Below are 24,213 nucleotides of genomic sequence, written 5' to 3' on the forward strand. Positions count from 1 at the left end.
TCTCTTTTTTTTTTTTGAGATAGACTCTCGCTTTGTTGCCCAGGCTAGAGTGAGTGCCGTGGCGTCAGCCTAGCTCACAGCAACCTCAAACTCCTGGACTCAAGTGATCCTACTGCCTCAGCCTCCCAAGTAGCTGGGACTACAGGCATGTGCCACCATGCCCAGCTAACTTTTTCTATATATATATTACTTGGCCAATTAATTTATTTCTACTTTTATAGTAGAGACAGGATCTTGCTCTTGCTTAGGCTGGTTTTGAACTCCTGGCCTCGAGCAATCAGCCCGCCTTGGCCTCCCAGAGTGCTAGGATTACAGGCGTGAGCCACTGCGCCCGGCCAGAAATTTATTTTCTCACAGTTCCAGAGGCTAGAAGTTCAACATCAGGGTGCTGGTAGGGCTGGTTTCTGGTGAGACCTCTTTCTGGCTTTTAAATGGCCACCTTCTCACTGTGTCATCAAATAGCCCCTTTTGTGTGTGTGCCCAGAAAGAGAGAGTGTGACTTGGGTGTCCCTTCTTCTTATAAAGACACCAGTCCTATTGAATTAGGCCCCACCCTTATGATCTCATTTAACTTCAATTACCTCCCTAAAGGCCCTTTCTCCAAAAATACTCACATTGGAGGTTAGAGCCTCAACATATGAATTTTGGAGGGGATACAATTCTGTCTATAACAGTGGGAATAAAGAAAGAATTGGATAATGTACAGATAAATATATTTATTTCAAAGTAAGGAAGAAATACTCATAACTATAACATCCCTCATTGCTGTAAGTAGTTGTGTGGTGATAGCTGAGATTTATAATTTTGTTCCTCTGCTATCCATTCTATATTCTCTTTGCCTTTGGCAAGCATGTCAGCTGGTCAGGATTCCTAGTTTGGTAGGGTAGCCCAAACTTTGTTCCTGAAGTATCTATGTCATTAGTAATTTGTCTATTTTTGGTTGTAACAATACATGGGAATACTAAGATGTGCCCCAGGGAATATGTATTTTAGACATTCTCTTTGTCATCCCCAAGCCCTGTGTGGGAGCAACTCTATTTCACTGAGAGTCAGGAACAGTTACCCCATTCAGTACTGCAGTCCCCTCTTTTCCCACTGATTCACTGGCATGGGGAACCCAAAGTGGCCAGGTATGGAAAAATCAACTTCAAGTTGCTTATTCTCTGATGGCAGTGTTTCTCTCTTGGGAACTAAGATCATCAGAGACCAAAATTATAGGGATAGAAAACAAAAATTTCACTTAGTGGATCAATGGGGTAATAATAAGAGGCTACTCCCATTCTGACTCTTGATTTCTAGACCTTGAATCCTGGCTCTGGGAGAAAAAAACAATATTAGTCACTGATTTAGAGCACATAGAGTATCCTAGGAGACATTGCCCCAGCCTTGCAAGGTGCTGCCAGCTGGCTAGTGCTGTTACTGAGTCTTCTAAGGTCCATTCTAGTTTCTTTCACCCAGTGGCTTCAGGATGATGGGGAAAATGGTAAAATCAGTGAATTCCATGAGCATGAGCCAATTGCTGCATTTCATTTGCTGCAAAGTAAGTTCACTGATCAGAAGTAATCCTTCTGTGTAAAATACTACAAAGGTGAATATGACATTGTGCAAGTTCATAGACAGTGGTTTTGGCAGAAGCATTGTGGGGAGGGAAGACAAATTTAAATTTATATCCAGAGCAAGCGTCTATTCCAGTAAGAATTGGAAAGGCAGCAAGTGCTGCCTTTTCTATGATGGAGTGGTCCAGGGACCATATAAGTTGCTATGTTGGTCTCTACTGTTGGCAGATTGAGCACTCAGCTATGGCTGTAGACAGATCAGCCTTGGCGAGTAAGACCTTGTCCCTGAGGCCATGCATCACCTCCATCCTTGCCACCATATTATTTTTTTTGAGAGAAAGGAGGCAGTTTAGCAAGAGTAGGGGTCACAGGAATTTGAGCCACTTACCTCTGCAACTTATGTGTGCCTGTAGGCCCTGTACAACCCTGATCTTATGTATTATACTTCCTCTTGATAATGGAGTGCTGCTATATACACCCAGTTTTGTGGCTTGGTGAGTCAGGCAACACCCAGTTAATAAGGGGTAGTTCATATGGTAACTTATTGACCTGTGGTCAAGTGTTCAGTCAAAGCCAGAAGCACTTTCTCACAAGGAGGATAGTTATCTGCAGAGGATTGTATAACTTTCCTCCAAAATCCTAAAGTTTTGTGCTATGATTTCCCTTAGGGGCATGCCAAAGTTTCTGTAAAACATCAGTGTCTGCCACAGACATTTCAGTTACCATCAGATCTACTGAGTATGTGGTCCAAGTGGCAGAGCAAGCAGGGTTTCCATTCAAAGAAAGATAAAAATCTGTTTCTGTGCTCACCCTTATCTAAGGGACTAGAGGATGGCATAATGTGACGGAAGATATGCAGTGGCCTATGGCATATTAATGGATATATATTTTCCCCATAGTTATTATAACTGTTGCTTTTTATTTCAGCATTTCCATTAGTATAGTTTTGGGGGTACAAATTAAAATTTTTAGGTCTACTTATATTGAAATGGTTTTATGAGAGGTGTATTAAAAAAAGAAAAGGAATTTTTTTCCCCTAAGCAGTAATCCTGCTCTGTCTCCCAGGCTGGAATACAGTGACACAGTCATAGTTCACTATAGCCTTGAACACCTGGGCTCAAGTTATCCTCCCACCTCAGCCTCTCAAGTAGCTAGGACTACAGGGGCATGCCGCCACCCTGGCTAATTTTTTTTTTTTTTTTTTTTTTGAGACAGAGTCTCGCTTGTTGCCCAGGCTAGAGTGAGTGCCGTGGCGTCAGCCTAGCTCACAGCAACCTCAAACTCCTGGCTCAAGCAATCCTGCTGCCTCAGCCTCCCAAGTAGCTGGGACTACAGGCATGCGCCACCATGCCCGGCTAATTTTATATATATATTAGTTGGCCAATTAATTTCTTTCTATTTATAGTAGAGACGGGGTCTCGCTCTTGCTCAGGCTGGTTTCGAACTCCTGACCTCGAGCAATCCGCCCGCCTCAGCCTCCCAGAGTGCTAGGATTACAGGCGTGAGCCACCGCGCCCGGGTACCCTGGCTAATTTTTTAATTTTTTTGTGGAGATGGGGTCTTGCTATGTTGCCCAGGCTATTCTTGAACTACTGGGCTCAAGCGGTCCTCCTGCCTTGGCCTTTCAGAATGCTAGGATTACAGGCATGAGCCACCATGTCTGTCAGAAAAGGAATTTTTAAAATAAAGTTTTGGGGAGAGGATTTGCTCAGTAAAGATTTATATATTGGATATGGGTGGGGAATGTTTCACTTATGAAACAGCAATAGAGATACATGGTTTTTGTTTTAAAAGAAGTTTATGTTTGAACAAAGGTATCATTCAATGCTTACTTAAATTTCAGTTTGGAAGTAAAATTTATATGTTACTGAATTTAATTATTTTTTCATGTATAGCATAAAAAGATTTCAGAGAACTGTGATAGTTTTTAGTAATTTCTTTCTCTAGAACTGTTGCTTGAGTTTTTTAAAGAGAACCATTAGTTTACTGCATGCTGGTACCATTCTACAAATCTGTTATCTTTACATTTATCATAAAGCCTAACTGCATTTTATGTTCCAAGAACAAAAGAACTGCTGATCTTTTAAGTAGGAACTAGTAAATTTATATCACATAAAAATCTTTCTTATACTTCTGGTATATAACTCTAGATAAACAGGAAAGATATTAACCTATTTAGAAGAAGGCATTTTTCTGTTGTTGCTGATATAGTCCTTTTGATTTAAAAGGTCTTAAAACTATCATAGTTTAGTCTAACTAATTTGACTTGACTATGGAGAAGTTTGATCTGATTTTTGTAAAAAATGTGACATGTATAACTCTTGAAAAGAGGCTTAACTAGCAAGGGCAAAAATAGTATGCATATAGAGATGAAAATATAGTTCAGTGGAATAAGGAATAAGGAATAAGGCCTTAGGAATAAGGAATAAGTGGAATAAGGCTGAATCAGCGAGAGCGTGAAAGAAAATGTCGAGACAGATAACTCTGAGGCTGGAAAGAAAATGTAAATAAGAATGAGGAGTTGCTAGTTGTTTACTCTGTAAGAAGTAAAGAGATAATAAGTAGAGTATGGTGGTCAATGGCAGTTATAGATGATTTAGGAATAGGGTGGCAAGTTTGCTAAACTTGGCAGGGTATAGCTAAAAAACATGCAGATGATAATCACAAAATATTTGTGGGAAATCACAACAGCCTAACATTAGCAGTCTCCTAGTCAGGAGACTGCAAGCCTCCTGACTAGGAGTGAAAGCCAGTGAAAGCAAGCCTTCACTGCAGTGTGTGCTCTCAGTAAATGTGAATTGAATGAATGAGATTTTTAAAGTAGGCTTAGTTGCAAAGTAGATGTTGATCAGGAGGAAGGAGAAATTGGTTGGTAGTTAGAGTTGGAATTGAGCAGGACTATTGCATATAAAGCAACAAAAGAGTAATAGGGTAATTACTCGGATAAAACAGGAGAAGGTGTCTGCAATACAGAGGAGGCCAAATTGGTGGAGGCCATCTAAACGAAATTTGCTTCTTCCTACAACAAATAGTTTAAGAAGCTCCCTGCTAGGTCCTAATAAAATAGGTTGGTTTGTGTATGTAGACATGGCTGATTAAGTATCCTTGCTAGGTCTAATTATTATGTCTAATTTAAAGTATAAAATTTAAGGTAGCCGGGCGCGGTGGCTCACGCCTGTAATCCTAGCTCTCTGGGAGGCCGAGGCGGGCGGATTGTTCGAGGTCAGGAGTTCAAAACCAGCCTGAGCAAGAGCAAGACCCCGTCTCTACTATAAATAGAAAGAAATTAATTGGCCAACTGATATATATATGTAAAAAATTAGCCAGGCATGGTGGCACATGCCTGTAGTCCCAGCTACTTGGGAGGCTGAGGCAGTAGGATCGCTTGAGCCCAGGAGTTTGAGGTTGCTGTGAGCTAGGCTGACGCCACAGCACTCACTCTAGCCTGGACAACAAAGTGAGACTCTGTCTCAAAAAAAAAAAAAAAAAAAAAAATTTAAGGTAATGGGAAAAAATTTTAAAGTAAGAATAAAATTTTTTTTAAATTAAAAAGAAAAATTAAGGTGACATCCTCCTGCATGCCACTACCTTAAGTCTCTAGCTGCCACCTAAATGCTGAAGAATTTATTGTGTTAATACCTGCATTGGATTTCCTCTTTTAAAACAAAGTCCATTTCTGGCCGGTTGAGGTGGCTCACACCTGTAATCCCAGCATTTTGGAGGCTGAGGTGGAAGGATTACCTGAGACCAGCCTGGGCAACGTAGTGAGACCCTGTCTCAAAAAAAAACAAAAAACAAAAATACTTAGCCAGGTGTGGTGGTGTGCACCTGTAGTCCCAGCTACTTGCAACGCTGAGGCAGGAGTATCACTTGAACCCAGGAATTCAGGGTTATATCGAGCCATCATCTTGCTACTGGGTGTGACAGAGTGAGAACCTGTCTTAAAAAAAAAAAGGTCCATTGCTGTACTTTTTTTTTCCTTTTCTAGCATCTGTTTTTCCCCTCTTGACCTATTCTATTCCTTTATACAAATCACTGTTCTTTTATTTTGCACTAGGGAGACGAAATTCGATGTCAGTATGTTTTGACATGTGCAGGACTTTACTCAGACCGAATTTCAGAGTTGAGTGGCTGCAGTCCTGATCCTCAGATTGTTCCATTCCGGGGAGATTACCTGCTCTTGAAGCCAGAAAAATGCTATCTTGTAAAAGGAAATATTTATCCGGTAGGTAATGATGCTTCTGCCTTCTCACTCTTCTCAAGCTGGTTATGGACATAAAGGGAATGAAAACAAAAACTTTTACCTGGGTCAAAAGTAAGAGATATTTTGAAGGGCTGTTTGTGTAAGCATTTCATCTATTTCTCTTATTTTTAAATCCCTGAAGCTTTATCTTAATATAGTTATTAAATTGTAATTAATTGCCCACATGTACATGTCTCCAGAAAGCATGAGTGCACCATGGGAAATATTAATAAGGTTTCTTAACCAGATTCTTCCTCTTCTCCATGGAGGGAGTACTTGTAAGAAAACTTTCCCAATGAAATTCCCAGATACCCAACCCTCTTTCTCAGTTCACTGTCTGTCTATAGATGCAGAAAAGGGATGTGGCCATTCTGTAGTTTCAGGGAGTACAAGGCAGAAGTGTATAAATGAAGAGTTCATTTTTCTGTCTGGAACTACCCTGGAAATGAATGAATCTCTTAAAATATATTAGGTTGAACCAGTGAAATAGTCAATATTCAGCTATTCTATGTATTTGCCTTACTAAAACATGAATTCATGTGTTTCAACCTCATACATTCCCATTTTGCAAAAGCCTGTGCTATGAATGGGTGTATTTTTATGGCAGTTCTGATGTTACTTGCCAGTCACAGACGTCCCTTGTTATAGGAGAGAGAAAGTGGGAGAATAACCTGAAGTAGGGCAGTTCGTCTTTTTTTTTTCTTTACCCAGAAAGATGAATAATTGGGACAGTGTGTATTAGTGTCCAAGTGTCCACAGCATCAGTGTTTCTTATGGGGCATTTCTAAGCAGAAACGTTTTAATAGAAAGGTATATCTGTGTATAATTCATAGTGTAAATTATATGCATGAGAAGAAAGTGTGTTATATTGCCAATTAAATGTTTGAATCTATAATAAAATGAAATGAGAGATGGGGCTAATAGTTCTTTGCTGTGTTATATCCATAGGTCCCAGATAGCCGGCTTCCTTTCCTAGGAGTTCACTTCACACCAAGGATGGATGGCAATATTTGGCTAGGGCCTAATGCAGTTCTTGCCTTTAAGCGGGAGGGTTACAGACCCTTTGACTTCAATGCCAGAGATGTTATGGATATACTTAAAAATAGGTAACAATTTTATTTACTTTAAAAAATGAGTTTATGTGCTTACATTTTTATGTATAAGCCCCACAAAATCCAGCTCCTGCGGGATGTGCTTTTTTTTTTTTTTTTTCTCACAAGCAGCCAGATGCTTTTTTTTTTTTTTTTCCTTTAGACAGAGTCTTACTCTGGCGCTGAGGCTAGAGTGCAGTGGCGTTGTCATAGCTCACTGCAGCCTCCAACTCCTGGGCTCAAGTGTTCCTCCTGCCTCAGCCTCCTGGGTCGCTGGAACTACAGGTGTGCGCCACCATGCATGGCTAATTTTTTCTATTTTTTGTAGAGATGGGCCTCACTCTTGCTCAGGCTGGTCTCACACTGCTGGCCTCAAGCAAACCTCCTGTTTTGGCCTACTGAAGTGCTAGGATTACAGGCATGAGCCATAGCACTTGGCCTTGCTTATAATTTTAATGTGGGAAATTTTGTCTTTCTTGATAGTCTGTTTACTGAGCGAATCCTCATATTTATGATTAATATATTGAGTTTTTATTAATCAAAATATATTTATTTTTATTTTTTATTTTTGGGTCTTCCAGTGAAAACCAGAAAACCCACTAGACAAATTCTAAAAGAACTGAAACACTATTAATTCAAATTAAGAGCTTTGTGGAATAAGCATAATGTTTTAACTACTTTAAGAAAATTCTGATGAGCCAGGGTGATGTCTTGGTTAAAAATAAGATAAGGCCAAGAGCCATTCACACATCTGGTAATCCAAATCTTATACTGTTAACCTAATTGAGTTGGAAAACAAAAAGGAAGAAGGTTCTCTCAAAATCAGTAAATGGCTTACTTTGATAAGATCATTACAAACCAGTTACCATTATCTTGTAAGCCACTGGAGAAATTACTGATGAATTTTTATTTTTTGTAAAAAACTGGCCGGGTGCAGTGGCTCACGCCTATAATCCTAGCACTCTGGGAGGCCGAGGCAGGCGGATTGCTTGAGGTCAGGAGTTCAAAACCAGCCTGAGCAAGAGCGAGACCCCATCTCTACTATAAATAGAAAGAAATTAATTGGCCAACTAATATATAGAGAAAAAATTAGCTGGGCATGGTGGCACATGCCTGTAGTCCCAGCTACGAGGGAGGCTGAGGTGGAAGGATCACTTGAGCCCAGGAGTTTGAGGTTGCTGTGAGCTAGGCTGATGCCACGGCACTCACTGTAGCGTGGGCAACAAAGTGAGACTCTGTCTCAAAAAAACAAACAAACAAACAAAAAAACTAGCAGTACCATTGTGTTGACCTAGGATGCTCATTCTTTATTATTGTAAAAAAATAACTTAATGATGTATTTATTTGGTCATTTTAGCAATGTTCCTCTCTAGAGGGTTTCATGTCAAAATCATTAGAATGCTTTTTAAGGTATACTTGGGTTTCATCCTCCACAGATTCTGAAACAGAAAGTTTGGGATGGGACTTCCCAGCATGTGTATATGTAAAATTACATACATTCATAGGCTCTGCAGAATCTCACTTGGGAATCACAACTAAAATATCTTATCTCTGGCTGACTAAAGAAAAGTATGGTAGACTTGTTTCATGCCCTGGTTTAAATATCTATTAATGCCCCCAGCAATTTGGGAGGCTGAGGCAAGAGGATCGCTTGAGAACCAGGAGTTTGAGACCAGTCTGGATAACATAGTAAGAACTGTCTCGGTTGGGTGCGGTAGCTCACGCCTGTAATCCTAGAACTCTAGGAGGCTAAGGCGGACAGATTGCTCAAGGTCAGGAGTTTGAAACCAGCCTGAGCAAGAGCAAGACCCCATCTCTACTATAAATTGAAAGAAATTAATTGGCCAGCTAATATATATAGAAAAAGTTAGCCGGACATGGTGGCGCATGCCTGTACAGTCCCAGCTACTTGGGAGGCTGAGGCAGCAGGATTGCTTGAGCCCAGGAGTTTGAGGTTGCTGTAAGCTAGGCTGACGCCACGGCACTCACTCTAGCCTGGGCAACAAAGCAAGACTGTCTCAAAAAAACAAAAAAAAGAACCGTCTCTAGAAAAATTAACCAGATGTAATCACTCATGCCTATAGTCCCAGCTACTTGGGAGGCTAAGGCAGGAGGATCCTTTGAGCCCAGGAAGTTGAGGCCACAGTGAGATGTGATTGTACCCACTGCACTTTAGCCTGGGAGACAGTAGGAGACCCTGTCCCTCCCCAAAATGAAAAGGTCTGTTAATGCCTTTTAGGTGTGTGGAAAGCATATAATATTTGCATTAGAAAACCTTCATGTTGGCAGATTTTATAGAATCCTAGTTTGAAACAAGCACTCCTTGGGAATTTTGAGTTTGGAAGATGTTTACCTCTTGAGTTGATGACATTTATTTCTGATATTGTTCAAAAGTTGATTTGCTTTTAATTTGTACTTTTTCTGACTTTGCCTATATTTCTCTGATGCCACCAAAAAAAGAAATCCAATAGTTATAAAGGTGTTTTATAGTAATAAAGAATTCCTTTCTCTGATAAAGATTTTTATCTCTGTTTTCAGTGGCTTTATTAAACTGGTATTCCAGAATTTCTCGTATGGAGTTAATGAAATGTATAAAGCCTGTTTTCTTGGTACAACAGTGAAGCACCTTCAAAAGTTCATCCCTGAAATCACTATCAGTGATATACTTAGGTAAGGAAAAGTAATAAGAATTGTGAATACAGTCCTGACCCAGGTGAACTTGAGCGGTGAGTCTGACTTGGTGATTAGTAAGCACACTTATAGTCAATCAGCATGTCCCCTAAATCTTTGTTTGCTCTCTCTTTCCCCAAAGAAGGCCATTGCTGTATCATAGCCCTTGGTGCTGGCCCATTTGTAATTATCTAGACCACCTTGCAGCTCTAAACTGAAATAACCACTGCAGCTTTATTGTAATGCCATCGTAGCCTTTGTGTCTAGCTGTCACTCATGATAAAAACATTTTACCTGGCCAGGCGCGGTGGCTCACGCCTGTAATCCTAGCACTCTGGGAGGCCGAGGCGGGCAGATTGCTCGAGGTCAGGAGTTCGAAACCAGCCTGAGCAAGAGCGAGACTCCGTCTCTACTTTAAATTGAAAGAAATTAATTGGCCAACTAATATATATAGAAAAAATTAGCTGGGCATGGTGGTGCATGCCTGTAGTCCCAGCTACTCAAGAGGCTGAGGCAGTAGGATTGCTTCAGCCCAGGAGATTGAGGTTGCTGTGAGCTAGGCTGACACCACAGCACTCACTCTAGCCTGGGCAACAAAGCAAGACTCTGTCTCAAAAAAAAAAAAAAAACATTGTACCTGAAGTTTTCAGAATGTCCCTCACTACTTTTGTGATTTTGGCTTTAATTGTGTATAAGATATTTGATCACTGTGTTAACTAATTAGGGAATAAACACATTAAAACATCATATTTTGATTGATTCATAAAACCTTTCAGAAATACACTCCTGGATGTGACATCTTTCCTTGCTTCCTCTCTACTTCCTTTGTTCTTTCTCAGGCCCTTCTCCACTCAGGGACTCTACTTGCAGGACAGAGGTAGGAAACTGTGGTAACAATCAATCTAAGTCCTTGCTACAGGGTATGAGGCTATATAGGGGTAAACTTACATCTTTTTTTCTTGGAGATAAAAGATTTCCTGGACCTGATCTATAGATTATCCTAAAAACTACCCAAGCCTATTTTTTTTCCCCTCTTTTTTAGTGTTCACCTTTTTCCATGAGCAAGCCATTTGTTTTAGTACTAATCAGTAGTATACTTTGAGGTATGCACCCTGTGTTTATAATTTATCCTTCCATGAATCCTTAGAGCACTAAATGTCTGCCTTCTCTGTAACAGCTGCTGAACTAACCTGGTGTAAAATGTCAGCAGGCTCGACTGTATCTGGGAAGAGAGTGATAATGTCAGCTGTCTCCTCTAGGGGAGGGTCCTGGTTTAAATCTGACTCTAATGTATCATTCTAAGACCAGCCTCTTTGAATCCTTAGAAGAAGTATTAAAAGCCAGCGAATGCATTTACTGTTATCTCCTTCACCCCTCTATTCACCTTCCCAAATGAAAGGGATAAAAATATCTAGACATTATTTTCTTTCCTTCACTTATAAAGGCTTTTATGTTTTCAGCGGTCTACTTTAGCAGACTTGTGATGTTGTATATCTGAAAATAGATTGGTCAAATCTGGTCTCTATTACTGCTATTAATATTCCTTGGAGAAAACACTAGGTGGACATAGTGAATCTGTGTAGAAACAGTTACAATGAATTCACTGCCTGTATTCCATTAGCACCCTTTCACAGAAGCCTAAGGAAAACTTTTAGGCAACTGGATTTCATATGGTAGAACTGGACTTCAGGCTTGTGGGCATTAGTAACCACTTTCTTTGGGTATAAGGGTGTGAATTTCAGTTACCAGTTTCATTGGTGTATAGCAGAAAATGGCACAGCACAGTAGACAGGTGCATTTGGTGACAAATTCAGCCTAATCACAGATGATTTTCTCATTAGAGACAGAGAACCTGAATACATTAAGCAGTTCTGTTTTTCCTTCTCTTGAATCCTGTAGCTATTAAATTCAGGAAATTATTGATAACAGAAAGGAAGATGCAGAAGATATGTGTGACACCATTTATATAAGTTTAAAAATAACCATAATAATACCAAATATTGTTTATGGATTGTACATGTAATATGAAAATAAAAACAAGCATGGAATGATAAACACCTAATTCAGGAGAGTGGTTACCTCTGAGGAGGGAAGGGAACAGGATTCCGAGAGTTCCACAGGGGCTTCTATCTTATGGGTAATGCTTTATTTCTTAAGCTGGTTGGTAAGAAAATGAGTGATCAGTATGTTATTCTCTATACTTTGTTATATACCTGAAATATATTCAACAATAATAAAATCAATAGGCTTTTTTTTACAGCTTGAAGCCCAAGTCTTGTCTCATTTGCCTTATAACCAGTGTATTAAAACCATACTGTTAGTATTGCAACAGAAACATATCAAGCAGTTCTAGATAGTGAAAGATAATTGAAGCAATCCTTTCAGTGGGGTGTATTGCTCAGGGTGGTGTCCGTAAATTTCATTAACCACTACAGGGCATCCAGCTTGACTTCTCATTGCTTAGACGGAGCATTTTAGGCAATAATTTGCTGGTGAACAGTTTCTCAGCCTTGGTGCTATTTATATTTTGGGCCAAACAATTCTTTGTTGTGTGGGACTGTCCAGTACATTGCAGGATGTATAACATAGTCCCTGGCTGCTACCCATTCTCCTAGTTGTGACAACCCAAAATGTCTCCAGACATTGTCAAATGTCCTCTAGGGGGCAAAATCTCTCTTGTTTGAGAACCACTAGTCTAGAGAATTTGGTAGCCCTCACACTGCAAAATACTAACAGTCTGGAGAAATATAATAAACATCCTTGAAATACATATAGCTGAGACTGTAGAAATGTAAAGGGCATCTCAGGAGCAAAAAACAAACAGCAAATTGAAAACTCCTGTAGTAAGAGGAGCTGGTACTGATGCTGCCTTATAGAGGTGGAGATGATTTGCTGATTTTAACAATGGAGGGGCCCAAGTTATATTTGTAATTGATGTGTGACTCACATACAATAAAATATGCAGACCATAAGTACTCAATAAATTTTGATAATTGTATAAACTTGTCTCCATCACACAAAACAAGATATAGAATATTAGGGACTTGTTTTTTTTTGTTTTGTTTTGTTTTTTTTTTTGAGACAGAGTCTCGCTTTGTTGCACAGGCTAGAGTGAGTGCCATGGCGTCAGCCTAGCTCACAGCAACCTCAAACTCCTGGGCTCAAGCAACCCTGCTGCCTCAGCCTCCCAAGTAGCTGGGACTATAGGCATGCGCCACCACGCCCGGCTAATTTTATATATATATATTAGTTGGCCAATTAATTTCTTTCTATTTATAGTAGAGACGGGGTCTTGCTCTTGCTCAGGCTGGTTTCGAACTCCTGACCTCGAGCAATCCGCCCGCCTCGGCCTCCCAGAGTGCTAGGATTACAGGCTTGAGCCACCGCGCCCGGCCTAGGGACTTGTTTTTAATTGCCACTCAAGTGCTAGAAAAGAGGCCTTGGGTCTATATACAAGGCAGAAAGTTGGAACCAAGACTCCAGCATACAGCCAGGGACTCTTAAAAAGGCTATACCCTCTGTGAAAAGGAAGTCTAGAAAAAATATTCCCTGTGGCACTAGAAAGTGTTAAGGAATTTTGTCTGACTTGGTCTTGAGGGTAGGGAATGGTAGGAATCTTCCTAAAAATCTAGACTCTTTCACAAGTGCTTAGAGTTTGACTTTATACTACCAGTTTGGTTTAGGAAACATAAACTGAGAAATTAACTTAAAAAGTGGACCCAGACTTGTTCAAACCTTGCTTCAAACCAATTGTTTCTCTCTCTCTCTCTCTCTCTCTCTCATATTCTCTCTCTCTCTCACTCCTTCCCTTCCCCCTCCCCCTCCCCTCCCCCCTCCCTCTCCCTGCCTCCCCTAGCTCATCCCTTTTGTTCTTTTCCTACTTTAAGTAAATTCTAATAGAAACAGTGAAAATCAAGGCAATTTGACTATGGACTGAATATTGTTGATACTAAACAATCATTAGTTTACTATTGTTATTATTATTTAAGAATCCTTTAAAAATAAATGCACATTGAAGTGAAATAGTATGCTATATGGAGTCTGCTTTAAAATAAAGCAGTGAGGCCAGGTGAGGTGGCTCACACCTATAATCCTAGCACTCTGGGAAGCCGAGGCGGGTGGGTTGCTCTAGGTAGGTCAGGAGTTCGAAACAAGCCTGAGCAAGAGCAAGACTCCTTCTCTACATAAATTGAAAGAAATTAATTGGCCAACTAATATATATAGGAAAAATTAGCTGGGCATGGTGGCACATGCTAGTAGTCCCAGTTACTTGGGAGGCTGAGGCAGAAGGATTGCTTGAGCCCAGGAGTTTGAGGTTGCTGTTAGCTAGGCTGATGCCATGGCACTCACTCTAGCCTGGACAACAAAGGGAGACTCTGTCTCAAAAAAATAAAATAAAAATAAATAATCCAGTGGGGCACAGTGGTGCATGCCTGTAGTCCTAGCTACTTCAGAGACTGAGATGGGAAGATCAGTTGAACCTAGGAGTTTGAGTCCAGCCTTGGCAACATAGTGAGACTCTATCTGTTAAAAAAATAAAATAAATAAAATAATTGAATGGCGATAGGTGGATGTTGGTTGGGGATATATAGATGAAATAAGATTGGCTGTTTATGGATAATTGTTGCAACTGGGTAATATATACATGGGAGTTCATTATACTATTCTTTTTACTTTTATACATGTTTAAAATTTTCCATTAAACAAGTAAATGAAAGTGCTCTCAGGGTGGTAATAGAAGCAGATGTAAAACCTCTGTGGAGGGGCACACCCTCAACCTAGGCCCTCCCAAAGAATATAATTTCAAGCAAAAATAAACAATCCTCAATTGTGGTGGATGATTTTAAGATATGTTTGTCAATAAAAGATGGATTAAGGCCGGGCGCTGTGGCTCACGCCTGTAATCCTAGCTCTTGGGAGGCCGAGGCGGGCGGATTGCTCAAGGTCAGGAGTTCAAAACCAGGCAGAGCAAGAGCGAGACCCCGTCTCTACTATAAATAGAAAGAAATTAATTGGCCAACTGATATATATATAAAAAATTAGCCGGGCATGGTGGCGCATGCCTGTAGTCCCAGCTACCTGGGAGGCTGAGGCAGAAGGATCACTCGAGCCCGGGAGTTTGAGGTTGCTGTGAGCTAGGCTGACGCCACGGCACTCACTCTAGCCTGGACAACAAAGCGAGACTCTGTCTCCAATAAAAAAAAAAAAGATGGATTAAGCAGATAAAATGTTAGAAGATTTGAACAACACAATTAAAACACTGGAGATCAAATCCCTCCACCCCTATTACAGAATACTGGTATTATTTAAGCCCTCACAGAATATTTACAAAAACTCAATATGTCCTAAGCCCTAAACCAGGTTCTCAATAAAATTAAAAAGTTGGCTGTGGAAAAACCATATTCTCTTGTCATAATCTAGTTAAGTTGAAGATTATTAATAAAAATCTCTCTCTCTTATGTATCCATAGTAATTAAAAATTTAAAAAGAATACCCCTTCTTGGTGTTTTGAAATTAAGCTGGAATTATTCACTTTCTCCATACCACCCCTTCCAATTTAAATGTGCTCATGTGGACTTGTATTTTTAGATTAGCAGTAGAGTTTTATAAATACTGGATTGTCCTATTTAGGACTGGCCGAAGATGTTAGTTGTAACTTTTCATAGCTGTTTCCCTAGCCCATGGTGTAATGCCTGCCATATGACAGTAATGTAATACAGGACTTCTCAGATATGAATCAATGTAATTAGTTACACATTCACCTGTTCTTGTTTCTGCACATATGTAAGCATCTAGGATGTAAATTCCCATTAAATTTAGCTATAAATGTAGCAAAATATATGGCTACAGATCTCCTTATATATACTAAATTAAATGTAGCTAATTTGCAGATATTAATTTCCTGGGTCAATTATTCTTACCATTGTTAAAATAGAATTAAAAGTTAAAAGAATTAGAAGTTAGATGGATGTGATGGCAAGCACCTGTAATCTCAGCTCCTCGGGAGGATGAGGTGGGATCAGGATCACTTAAACTGAGGAGTCCAAGGCCAGCCTGGGTAACAGAGTGAGACCCTGTCTCTTAAAAAAAAAATAATTTAGAAATTAAAAAATTTAAAAGCTAAAGCTAAAAGTTTCTAGCCTTACTGAATACCTTCTGTGTGGAAGACACAAATCTAGACATGGGGGTGCAGTAGAGGTGTTGACACTGTCTTTGCCCTCAAAATAGTTAATGGTTTGTCTTAACTGAGATTTCAATTTTTTTTAAGAGACGGAGTCTTGCTTAATCATCCAGGTTGGAGTGCAGTGGCATGCTCATAACTTTAAACTCTTGGGCTCAAGGCATCCTCCTGCCTCAGCTGCCCTCCCCCCCAGTAGCTGGGACTACAAGCGTGCATGAGATTTCAAATGATAATTCTTACCTTGAGCTGAAGTGTTCTGAGGGAAAAGCCTATATCTAGTATTTAGAAGAAAAACTCTGAAGTTCCCTTAAGTGGTGAAAAGGAAATATGAAAAATTTGGTAGTTTAAACATTTTATGTTACTAATCACTTTGGTATAAACTAAAGTGAGATCCTAAGAAAAATATCCTATGAGTCCTTTTAGTTTGGATTATAGGATTTTGAACACTTTGACAAGAGTATAGGGGGCATTGAGAACATAATTTGTGTTTGTAAGAGAAATAAGTGTAGATATTTTTTTTTTTTTTTTTTTTGAGACAGAGTCTCGCTTTGTTGCCCAGGCTAGAGTGAGTGCCGTGGCGTCAGCCTAGCTCACAGCAACCTCAAACTCCTGGGCTCGAGTGATCCTTCTGCCTCAGCCTCCCGGGTAGCTGGGACTACAGGCATGCGCCACCATGCCCGGCTAATTTTTTTATATATATATCAGTTGGCCAATTAATTTCCCTCCATTTATAGTAGAGACGGGGTCTCGCTCTTGCTCAGGCTGGTTTTGAACTCCTGACCTTGAGCAATCCGCCCGCCTCGGCCTCCCAAGAGCTAGGATTACAGGCGTGAGCCACAGCGCCCGGCCTGATATTTTTAACTATGGTTAATCAGTATTAATTTCTGTATGCTTAGAAGGAGCCAGGGGGATGTGCTGACTGAACCTCAGTACAGTGGCAAGTTTTTTTTTGTTTGTTTGTTTTTTTGAGACAAAGTCTCACTTTGTTGCCCAGGCTAGAGTGAGTGCCGTGGCATCAGCCTAGCTCACAGCAACCTCAAACTACTGGGCTCCAGCAATCCTCCTGCCTCAGCCTCCTGAGTAGCTGGGACTACAGGCATGCACCACCATGCCCGGCTAATTTTTTCTATATATATATTAGTTGGCCAATTAATTTCTTTTTAATTTTATAGTAGAGACGGGGTCTCGCTCTTACTCAGGCTGGTTTTGAACTCCTGACCTCGAGCAATCCTCCCACCTCGGCCTCCCAGAGTGCTAGGATTACAGGCATGAGCCACAACGCCTGGCCAGTGGCAAGTTTTATATTTTTTTTTTTTTTTTTACCGAGGAGTTTATTTTATTTATTTTATTTTTTTTTATTTTTTTTTATTTTGGCATATTATGGGGGTACAGATTTTAAGGTTTCAATAAATGCCCCTTTCCCCCCTCCCCCCAAAAGTCTGAGTCTCCATCTTGACCATCCCCCAGATGGTGCACATCTCACTCATTATGTATGTATATACCCACCCCCCTCCCCCCTCCCACCTTCCCAATACCCTATTACTGTAGTACCTATGTGTCCACTTAGGTGCTACTCAGTTAATACCAGTTTGCTGGAGAATATATCTGGTGCTTGTTTTTCCATTCTTGGGATACTTCACTTAGTAGTATGGGTGCAAGTTTTATATTGAACACTCAACATCAGTGCCTGGTCATGCCATTGTGTATCCCCAACATGTTGGTTTTCTGCCAGATACAAAGAGAGGGACAGGAAAGCTCAAAAACATGGAGATACTTTTTTTATTTTTTGAGACAGTGTCTCACTTTGTTGTCCAGGCTAGAATGAGTGCAGTGGTGTCAGCCTAGCTCACAGCAACCTCAAACTCCTGGGCTGGAGCAATCCTTCTGCCTCAGCCTCCTGAGTAGCTGGGACTATAGGCATGCACCACCATGCCCAGCTAATTTTTTCTATATATATTAGTTGGCCAATTAATTTCTTTCTATTTATAGTAGAGACAGGATCTCGCTCTTGCTCAGGCTGGTTTCCAACTTCTGACCTCGAGCAATCCACCCACCTTAGCCTCCCAGAATGCTAGGATTACAGGCGAGAGCCACCATGCCTGGCCAGGAGACACTCTTAATAGGATCTTCTAACAAGAGGGGAGAAATGCTGCTATGATGAGTTGAGATAAGCTATAAATAAAGAATGCACAAAATGTTTTGTGTGAATATCTTAATAAAAAAGAAAGAAAAAAGAATGCACAAAATGGACCTCACACTGGCTGATAAACTGATATACCCTTACCCTAAGAAATTTTAGACTTCAGTCCCATTTGTTCTGTCTTTTTGTATTCTAAGTGATATATCTGATTCTTATTTGGAAATTCTTACAGCTCAAAAATTTTCTGTGCAGATTCCCTGAAGGATTCTATAGGGAAGTTTAACTATTTTTTTTTTTTTTTTTTGGAGACAGTCTCACTCTGTTGCCCAGGCTAGAGTGCTGTGGCATCAGCCTAGCTCACAGCAACCTCAAACTCCTGGACTCAAGTGATCCTACTGCCTCAGCCTCCCAAGTAGCTGGGACTACAAGCATGTGCCACCATGCCCGGCTAATTTTTTATATATATATTTTTAGTTGTCCAGCTAATTTCTTTCTATTTTGTTTAGTAGAGATGGGGTCTCGCTCTTGCTCAGGCTGGTTTTGAACTCCTGAGCTCAAACTATCCACCTGCCTTGGCCTCCCAGAGTGCTAGGATTACAGGCATGAGCCACCACACCAAGCTGCTATTATAATTATTATCTCTCTTTAGCCAGGCTAAGGTCTTAGAGAGCAGTATACTTATATTGTTCTTTGTATCTTCTTCAAGTACTTATCTGAGTTGTCCCAGAATCAATAAAAAATGTTTAACATTGTTGCCTGATTTCTTAAGTCTTGGTAAGATAGACTTTTTCACAGTAGGCTTCCTTAAACAGTTTCAAGGAGAGATGCTTTGGATTCCAAAAGCATTTGGTTCAACTTTCATCTGTAAACTTTAACTATTAAAAAAAAAACCCAGAAATCTAATATGTGAACTCAAATGTTATAAAACAGAACTTTAAATAATAAAGACTTATTATAGTAACATACTACAAAATTTATCATTTTTATACTTTTCCTATCATCTCTAATTAATTGAAGGTGATCCTAATATTGAAGGGTAAACTATTTAAAAATAAAAACAAACTACAAAACAAGAGCTTGTTACCATTTGCAAATATTTTTCTCCATAGATTTTAATAGTGTATCAAAGCAAAATATAAAAATAAATAGATATAGGATTGCAACTGAAATGTATAACCCCTGCTTTCATTGTTTTGTATTAATCAGAAGATGCTTTTGTTGTCATTGGTTGATTTTTATAATAAATTCATTCTATTAATATAAATCTTAAAAAATGCATCTGTTCTAATTAAGTGTGGATTTATTTACTTTTAGAAAGAGCATTTATTTATAAATAACTTACCTATTTGTGTATTGATTTGAGAGGCATTTGTTATAGTGTTATGTAATAAGCATTATGTTTTAGGATAAAGATATAGGTTTGACAGGCTACAACTGAAAGTTTGGCTAAACACAAACCTATTGTGTGTCCACTTTTGTACATTTAGAAGAATAAAGACTTCCTTGCTTTAAGAATACTTTGAAAACCACTGACTTATAAAGTGTCCTATGTCTTTGGGTCATTTGACTCTCACTCTTGCTTTTGCAGAGGTCCAGCGGGAGTAAGAGCCCAAGCTCTGGACAGAGATGGAAATCTGGTAGATGATTTTGTATTTGATGGAGGAGTTGGGGATATCGGAAATCGCATTCTTCATGTGAGAAATGCACCTTCCCCTGCTGCCACTTCTTCCATTGCAATTTCTGAAATGATTGTGGATGAAGTAAAACAAAGATTTGAATTGTAAATAATAATGTAATCTCCATGTCAGCAACAAGAATGTACTAATTGTGTTCTTTAATTTTAAGAAAATAGTTTTTAAAAAATCTCATTTTTGGGTCAAAGATAAGCACTAAATTGTTAAAATGACGTAACTAAGAGGTAATAATTTTTTAAAAATTAAAGTCCATACTCTTTTTGTGTGTGTGTGAATAAAGAGGCAAGATACAGTTGTATCTGTCCTGACACCCTCACTTTATTGATGACCTGTCCTTAGCAACCATGATCTAGAGAACATTTGACTTCTTTAGAATTGGGGGGAAAATGTCATAAGATATTGGTTATTCTCTTAAATCAGCTTTTGGCTTTATAATATCTAAACTTTTTGTCTCTCCTAGACAAGAGAATATAAGTTCTTCTTTTAATTTTGAAGATTCATAGAAAAGCTCACATTATTTAGAGCAAAACAATATTTGTATTTGAAAATTAAAAATTCTTGATTTCAAGAAAACACATGAAATTTCACATTTTAAAGTAGTTTGAGTAAGATTCTATCTTAGCTATAACATTTGTAAGAAATAACTTTATAAAACAAACTCAAAGCCTCTATTATTCTCAGTCTCTTTATAACTGATGTGGTATGGTGAATCACTAAATATAGACAGCAGTATACTGTAAGTGGTTGTTGCCTACTCTTTAGTCTTTGGTGGTTGAGAAACTAAAAAAACTTAGAACTGATAGGTTTTTATGAGAGCAGTTTTAGAATCCTGACACAGATATATAGAAGTTTGTAATTTTAAAAAGTTATATATTGTATCTCTGTTCTGTAGTCACACTAAGATTCTCAGAATGTTGGCCAAGATCACTAATGATTTGTACCTACTTGGTTTTTCAGGGTTCCTATAAGTTTTTATATGAATATTTCTCCATTTTTGGTAAATATCTAACTTTGAGGCATTCACTTTTATAAACCGCAAAGGTGCCTTACATTTATGCGTAATTCGTAGAAATTTTAAGTTAATTCCCAGTGCCATACTGTATATTTGTGTCTGGTATCTGTTGAATTGATTCTTACAATTTAGAAAGTTGGAAAATAGAAATGTGAATGAAATTGTGGTGACCTGACTAAGGAGCTTTGGTTACAGAACCAAATTTATATGAGGCATTTTCATCTATCTCTCTCATGTGCTTTCTCAGTATTCATCTTCTACTCTTCATTTTTCTTTCCTATTATCTCTCCAAAGCTGTGTGATGAGTGATCACACAAAGATGTGTGATTTTCTTGATGGGAAAAACTTTCTTCCTTTTCCTTTCACTTCAAGTGTTGGTGATAACATTGATTGAGCTACCTCATCCATTAATTTGAAGGTCTACATATCATCAGCTCCTGTCCAAGAAGTACACATCCCAGGTAAATAGAGTAGGCAGTTATTCGACACTTGGGATGATTGTGTTGAAAGCATTCAGAAATTGTTCACAGAAGAAATAAGCCTAATGGTTCTTCATAACAGTTGATTTCTGGAAGAAATGCAATACACAGGATATTTTCCTGTTTCATTACAAGACTACTAAGAGATGGAAAGTTTTATAATTCTCTATTTCATCAACAGTAAGATTACATACATACTAAGCTGTGAAAATAACTGTCCTAATTGAAGCAGTCTTCATTCCATTCAAGTCTGTGCTGTCCCACCCAGAAATAAAAGTGAAAAATTTGTTGGAAGTGTTCTGAATATGTAGGTTGTAAAACATACTTATGTCCATAGGATTTTGTTTAGTACCAATATAATATTTAAAGGCTTTGTGTATTTTTGAGAGAAGAAAATGTATATTAAAATTAAAATATTTTAATGAGCTTTGATGTTGTGGAGAACATTTTTTAGTTCTGTAAAAACTTTTATTCAAATAAATTTTCTGTGTGTAAAACATAAACTGTTTTCTTTAGATCACAGCCAATCTTAAAAAAAAATCAAAACATTTCTACATTTGTGCATAATATAACAATGAGGTAGAGTAGTTTATATTTTAAGTAAAAAGTAGAGCATTTACATTTTTGGTGTTTCATGTTACAGAGCTTATTAACACTTTTATCCACCCATACATACGTATATCAAAGTCCTTCCCAGAGTTTGCCCTGTTTGGGGAGTTGCCTTTACTGTTGGCAAGAGTTCCACTTCCCCTGAGGCCATTTGGAAATCTGCCTACTAGCCTGTGGGATAACCTTAACTCTTAGAACTTTCTTCAAAGGATGGTGGTGAGAGTGGTGTATACTGCCAGGCCCTGGCAAGCGGAGTTTGTTGGGCCTGCTTTTGCAGGCTGTCCAACCCTGATGGCTGTGCCTGTGAGCTATCCCTGTGAACATGGGAGACATGGTGTCTATATTGCTTAAGGGCTGGCTCTGCCCTCCTGGGCCCTTGATCTGTGTCTAGACTTCTTGGTCTACGTTTCCTCATTTTTCTGAGCATACACTATTATCTAAAGATCTTGTAAACATTTTGAAGAGCAATTGTGAAGTCAGTTACTAAGTTTTTCTGATACACATAGGGAGTTTTTGAAATTCTTCATCAGTATTTAAGGTGGAAGGGTGGGTGCAAGGACAGGGTGAAGTGGTTGGGAGAGCAAAAGATGCTTAGAGATGTTTTTAAGTAGTTTATACCCATTAAAGAGTTTAAGAATGAAAATAAAACCCCAAAGCCCTGAAAGGAAGAACAATGTTCACATCAACCAACTCTACTTTTCTGGCCTCAAATCCTAGAAATGATTATGTTCTTTTTGTTAAGTGCTATTATTTTCTGCTAAGGGAAGGGTCTTACATCAGAGTTACCTTATTTCTTTTATTCTTTGGATAAAATGAGAAATTTTACCTTTTACATGTGGCAAGAGATGTGTGATGGTATGCCTGGGGTTACTCAGGGAGCCCAACTTTTAATTTAGGGAAAGACCTGAGGGACAGTGTTAACAGAAGGACTTCTCTCACTAGAGAACCTTGACTTTCAGCCAAGTTCCGCTTAAAACTGTATCTTGATCGGGCACAGTGGCTCACGCCTGTAATCCTAGCACTCTGGGAGGCCAAGGTGGGATGATCGCTCAAGGTCAGGAGTTCAAGACCAGCCTGAGCAAGAGCGAGACCCCGTCTCTACTAAAAATAGAAAGAAATTAGCAGGACAACTAAAAATATATAGAAAAAATTAGCCGAGCATGGTGGTGCATGCCTGTAGTCCCAGCTACTCAGAAGGCTGAGGCAGCAGGATTGCTTGAGCCCAGGAGTTTGAGGTTGCTGTGAGCTAGGCTGATGCCACGGCACTCACTCTAGCCCAGGCAACAGAGTGAGACTGTCTCCAAAAAAAAAAAAAAATAAACTCTTTTAGGCCAAGCATGGTGGCCCATGCCTGTAATCATAGCGCTCTGGGAGGCTGGGGTAGGAGGATCATTCAAGGTCAGGGATTCAAGACCAGCCTGAGCAAGAGTGAGACCCTGTCTCTACTAAAAATAGAAAGAAATTAGCTGGACAACTAAAAATATATAGAAAAAATTAGCCGGGCATGGTGGCGCATGCCTGTAGTGCCAGCTACTCAGGAGGCAGTAGGATTGCTTGACCACAGGAGTTTGAGATTGCTGTGAGCTAGGCTGATGACATGGCACTCTAGCCCAGGCAACAGACCAAAACTCTGTCTCAAAAAAAAAAGAATAAACTCTTTTAACTTTGTTATTCTGAAAGAGTGATGGGGTAGAATGAAAGGGCTACAGTAGTGGTGGTTTCTTTTGTACCTTTCAGATTTAATTTACTTAAATTTGTCCACTGGGAATATAAGAGGTATCCTATGGGGATATCAGTTTATGAACTAGGGCAGTTTTTGGATATCTGAGTAGGATTGGGGCAGGCTTCCCAAACCACACTGGCCACATACCAATTGGATTTTCCCAGGATGCCTAGATCTTTAACCTTTGATTGTGTATCTTTTTTCTTAGATTCTTGATCAATCATTCCAGCTGGGACATGTACAAAGTTCTGATTGTGTGGATTCTTCTGAACATTCAGAACCAAGCCTGTTGATTACAAGCCAAAAGAAAAAGGTTGTCCAACTTTGTGCTTTGGAATTGGGGGATGTAAAGATGGTTTTTGCTTTTACTTCGTTAAAATTTGGTAGTTAGTAGTGAATTTTTTTTTTTTTTCTTTTTTGGAAGGCACAAGTTCTCACTATGTTGCCCAGGCTAATCTTGAATTCTTGGTCCCCAGTGATCCTTGACCTCCCAAAATGCTGAGATTATAGGAGTGAACCACCACTCCTGTAATGAATTTTTACATTACAGTACGTTTAATGAATTTTTTTAACATACTTTTGTTTGTTTATTTATTTATTTATTTATTTTGTCAGAGTCTTGCTCTGTGGCCACAGGTGGAATCATTGTAGCTCACTGCAACCTCCTGGGGTCAAGTGATCATCCTGCCTCAGCTTCCTGAGTAGCTGGGACTACAGGCACATGACATGACGCCCACCTAATTTTTTATTTTTAGTAGAGACAGGGTCTTGCTCTTGCTCAGCTTGGTCTTGAACTCCTAAGCTCAAGCAATCTA

At 39.3% G+C, this 24,213-nt stretch overlaps 1 protein-coding gene and 1 non-coding gene across 2 annotated transcripts in view; one reads left to right on the forward strand and one right to left on the reverse strand.

Annotated features, from left to right (window-relative positions):
- Nucleotides 1-21,797, forward strand: part of L2HGDH (L-2-hydroxyglutarate dehydrogenase) — a 52,619-nt gene extending 30,822 nt beyond the window's left edge. The window contains exons 7-10 of the mRNA XM_012757897.3: nucleotides 5,614-5,781; nucleotides 6,748-6,905; nucleotides 9,429-9,560; nucleotides 19,470-21,797. Coding sequence (XP_012613351.1) covers nucleotides 5,614-5,781; nucleotides 6,748-6,905; nucleotides 9,429-9,560; nucleotides 19,470-19,665 — 654 coding nt within the window. The 3' untranslated portion in view covers nucleotides 19,666-21,797. The remainder of the gene's footprint in view (nucleotides 1-5,613; nucleotides 5,782-6,747; nucleotides 6,906-9,428; nucleotides 9,561-19,469) is intronic.
- On the reverse strand, nucleotides 7,459-7,520 carry LOC142871691 (U7 small nuclear RNA). The gene has a single exon (XR_012919908.1). It is a non-coding gene; the product is annotated as a U7 small nuclear RNA (small nuclear RNA).
- Nucleotides 21,798-24,213: the final 2,416 nt, after the last annotated feature.

Source organism: Microcebus murinus, chromosome 6 (assembly GCF_040939455.1).
Source record: "Microcebus murinus isolate Inina chromosome 6, M.murinus_Inina_mat1.0, whole genome shotgun sequence".
NCBI classification, from domain to species: Eukaryota; Metazoa; Chordata; class Mammalia; order Primates; family Cheirogaleidae; genus Microcebus; species Microcebus murinus.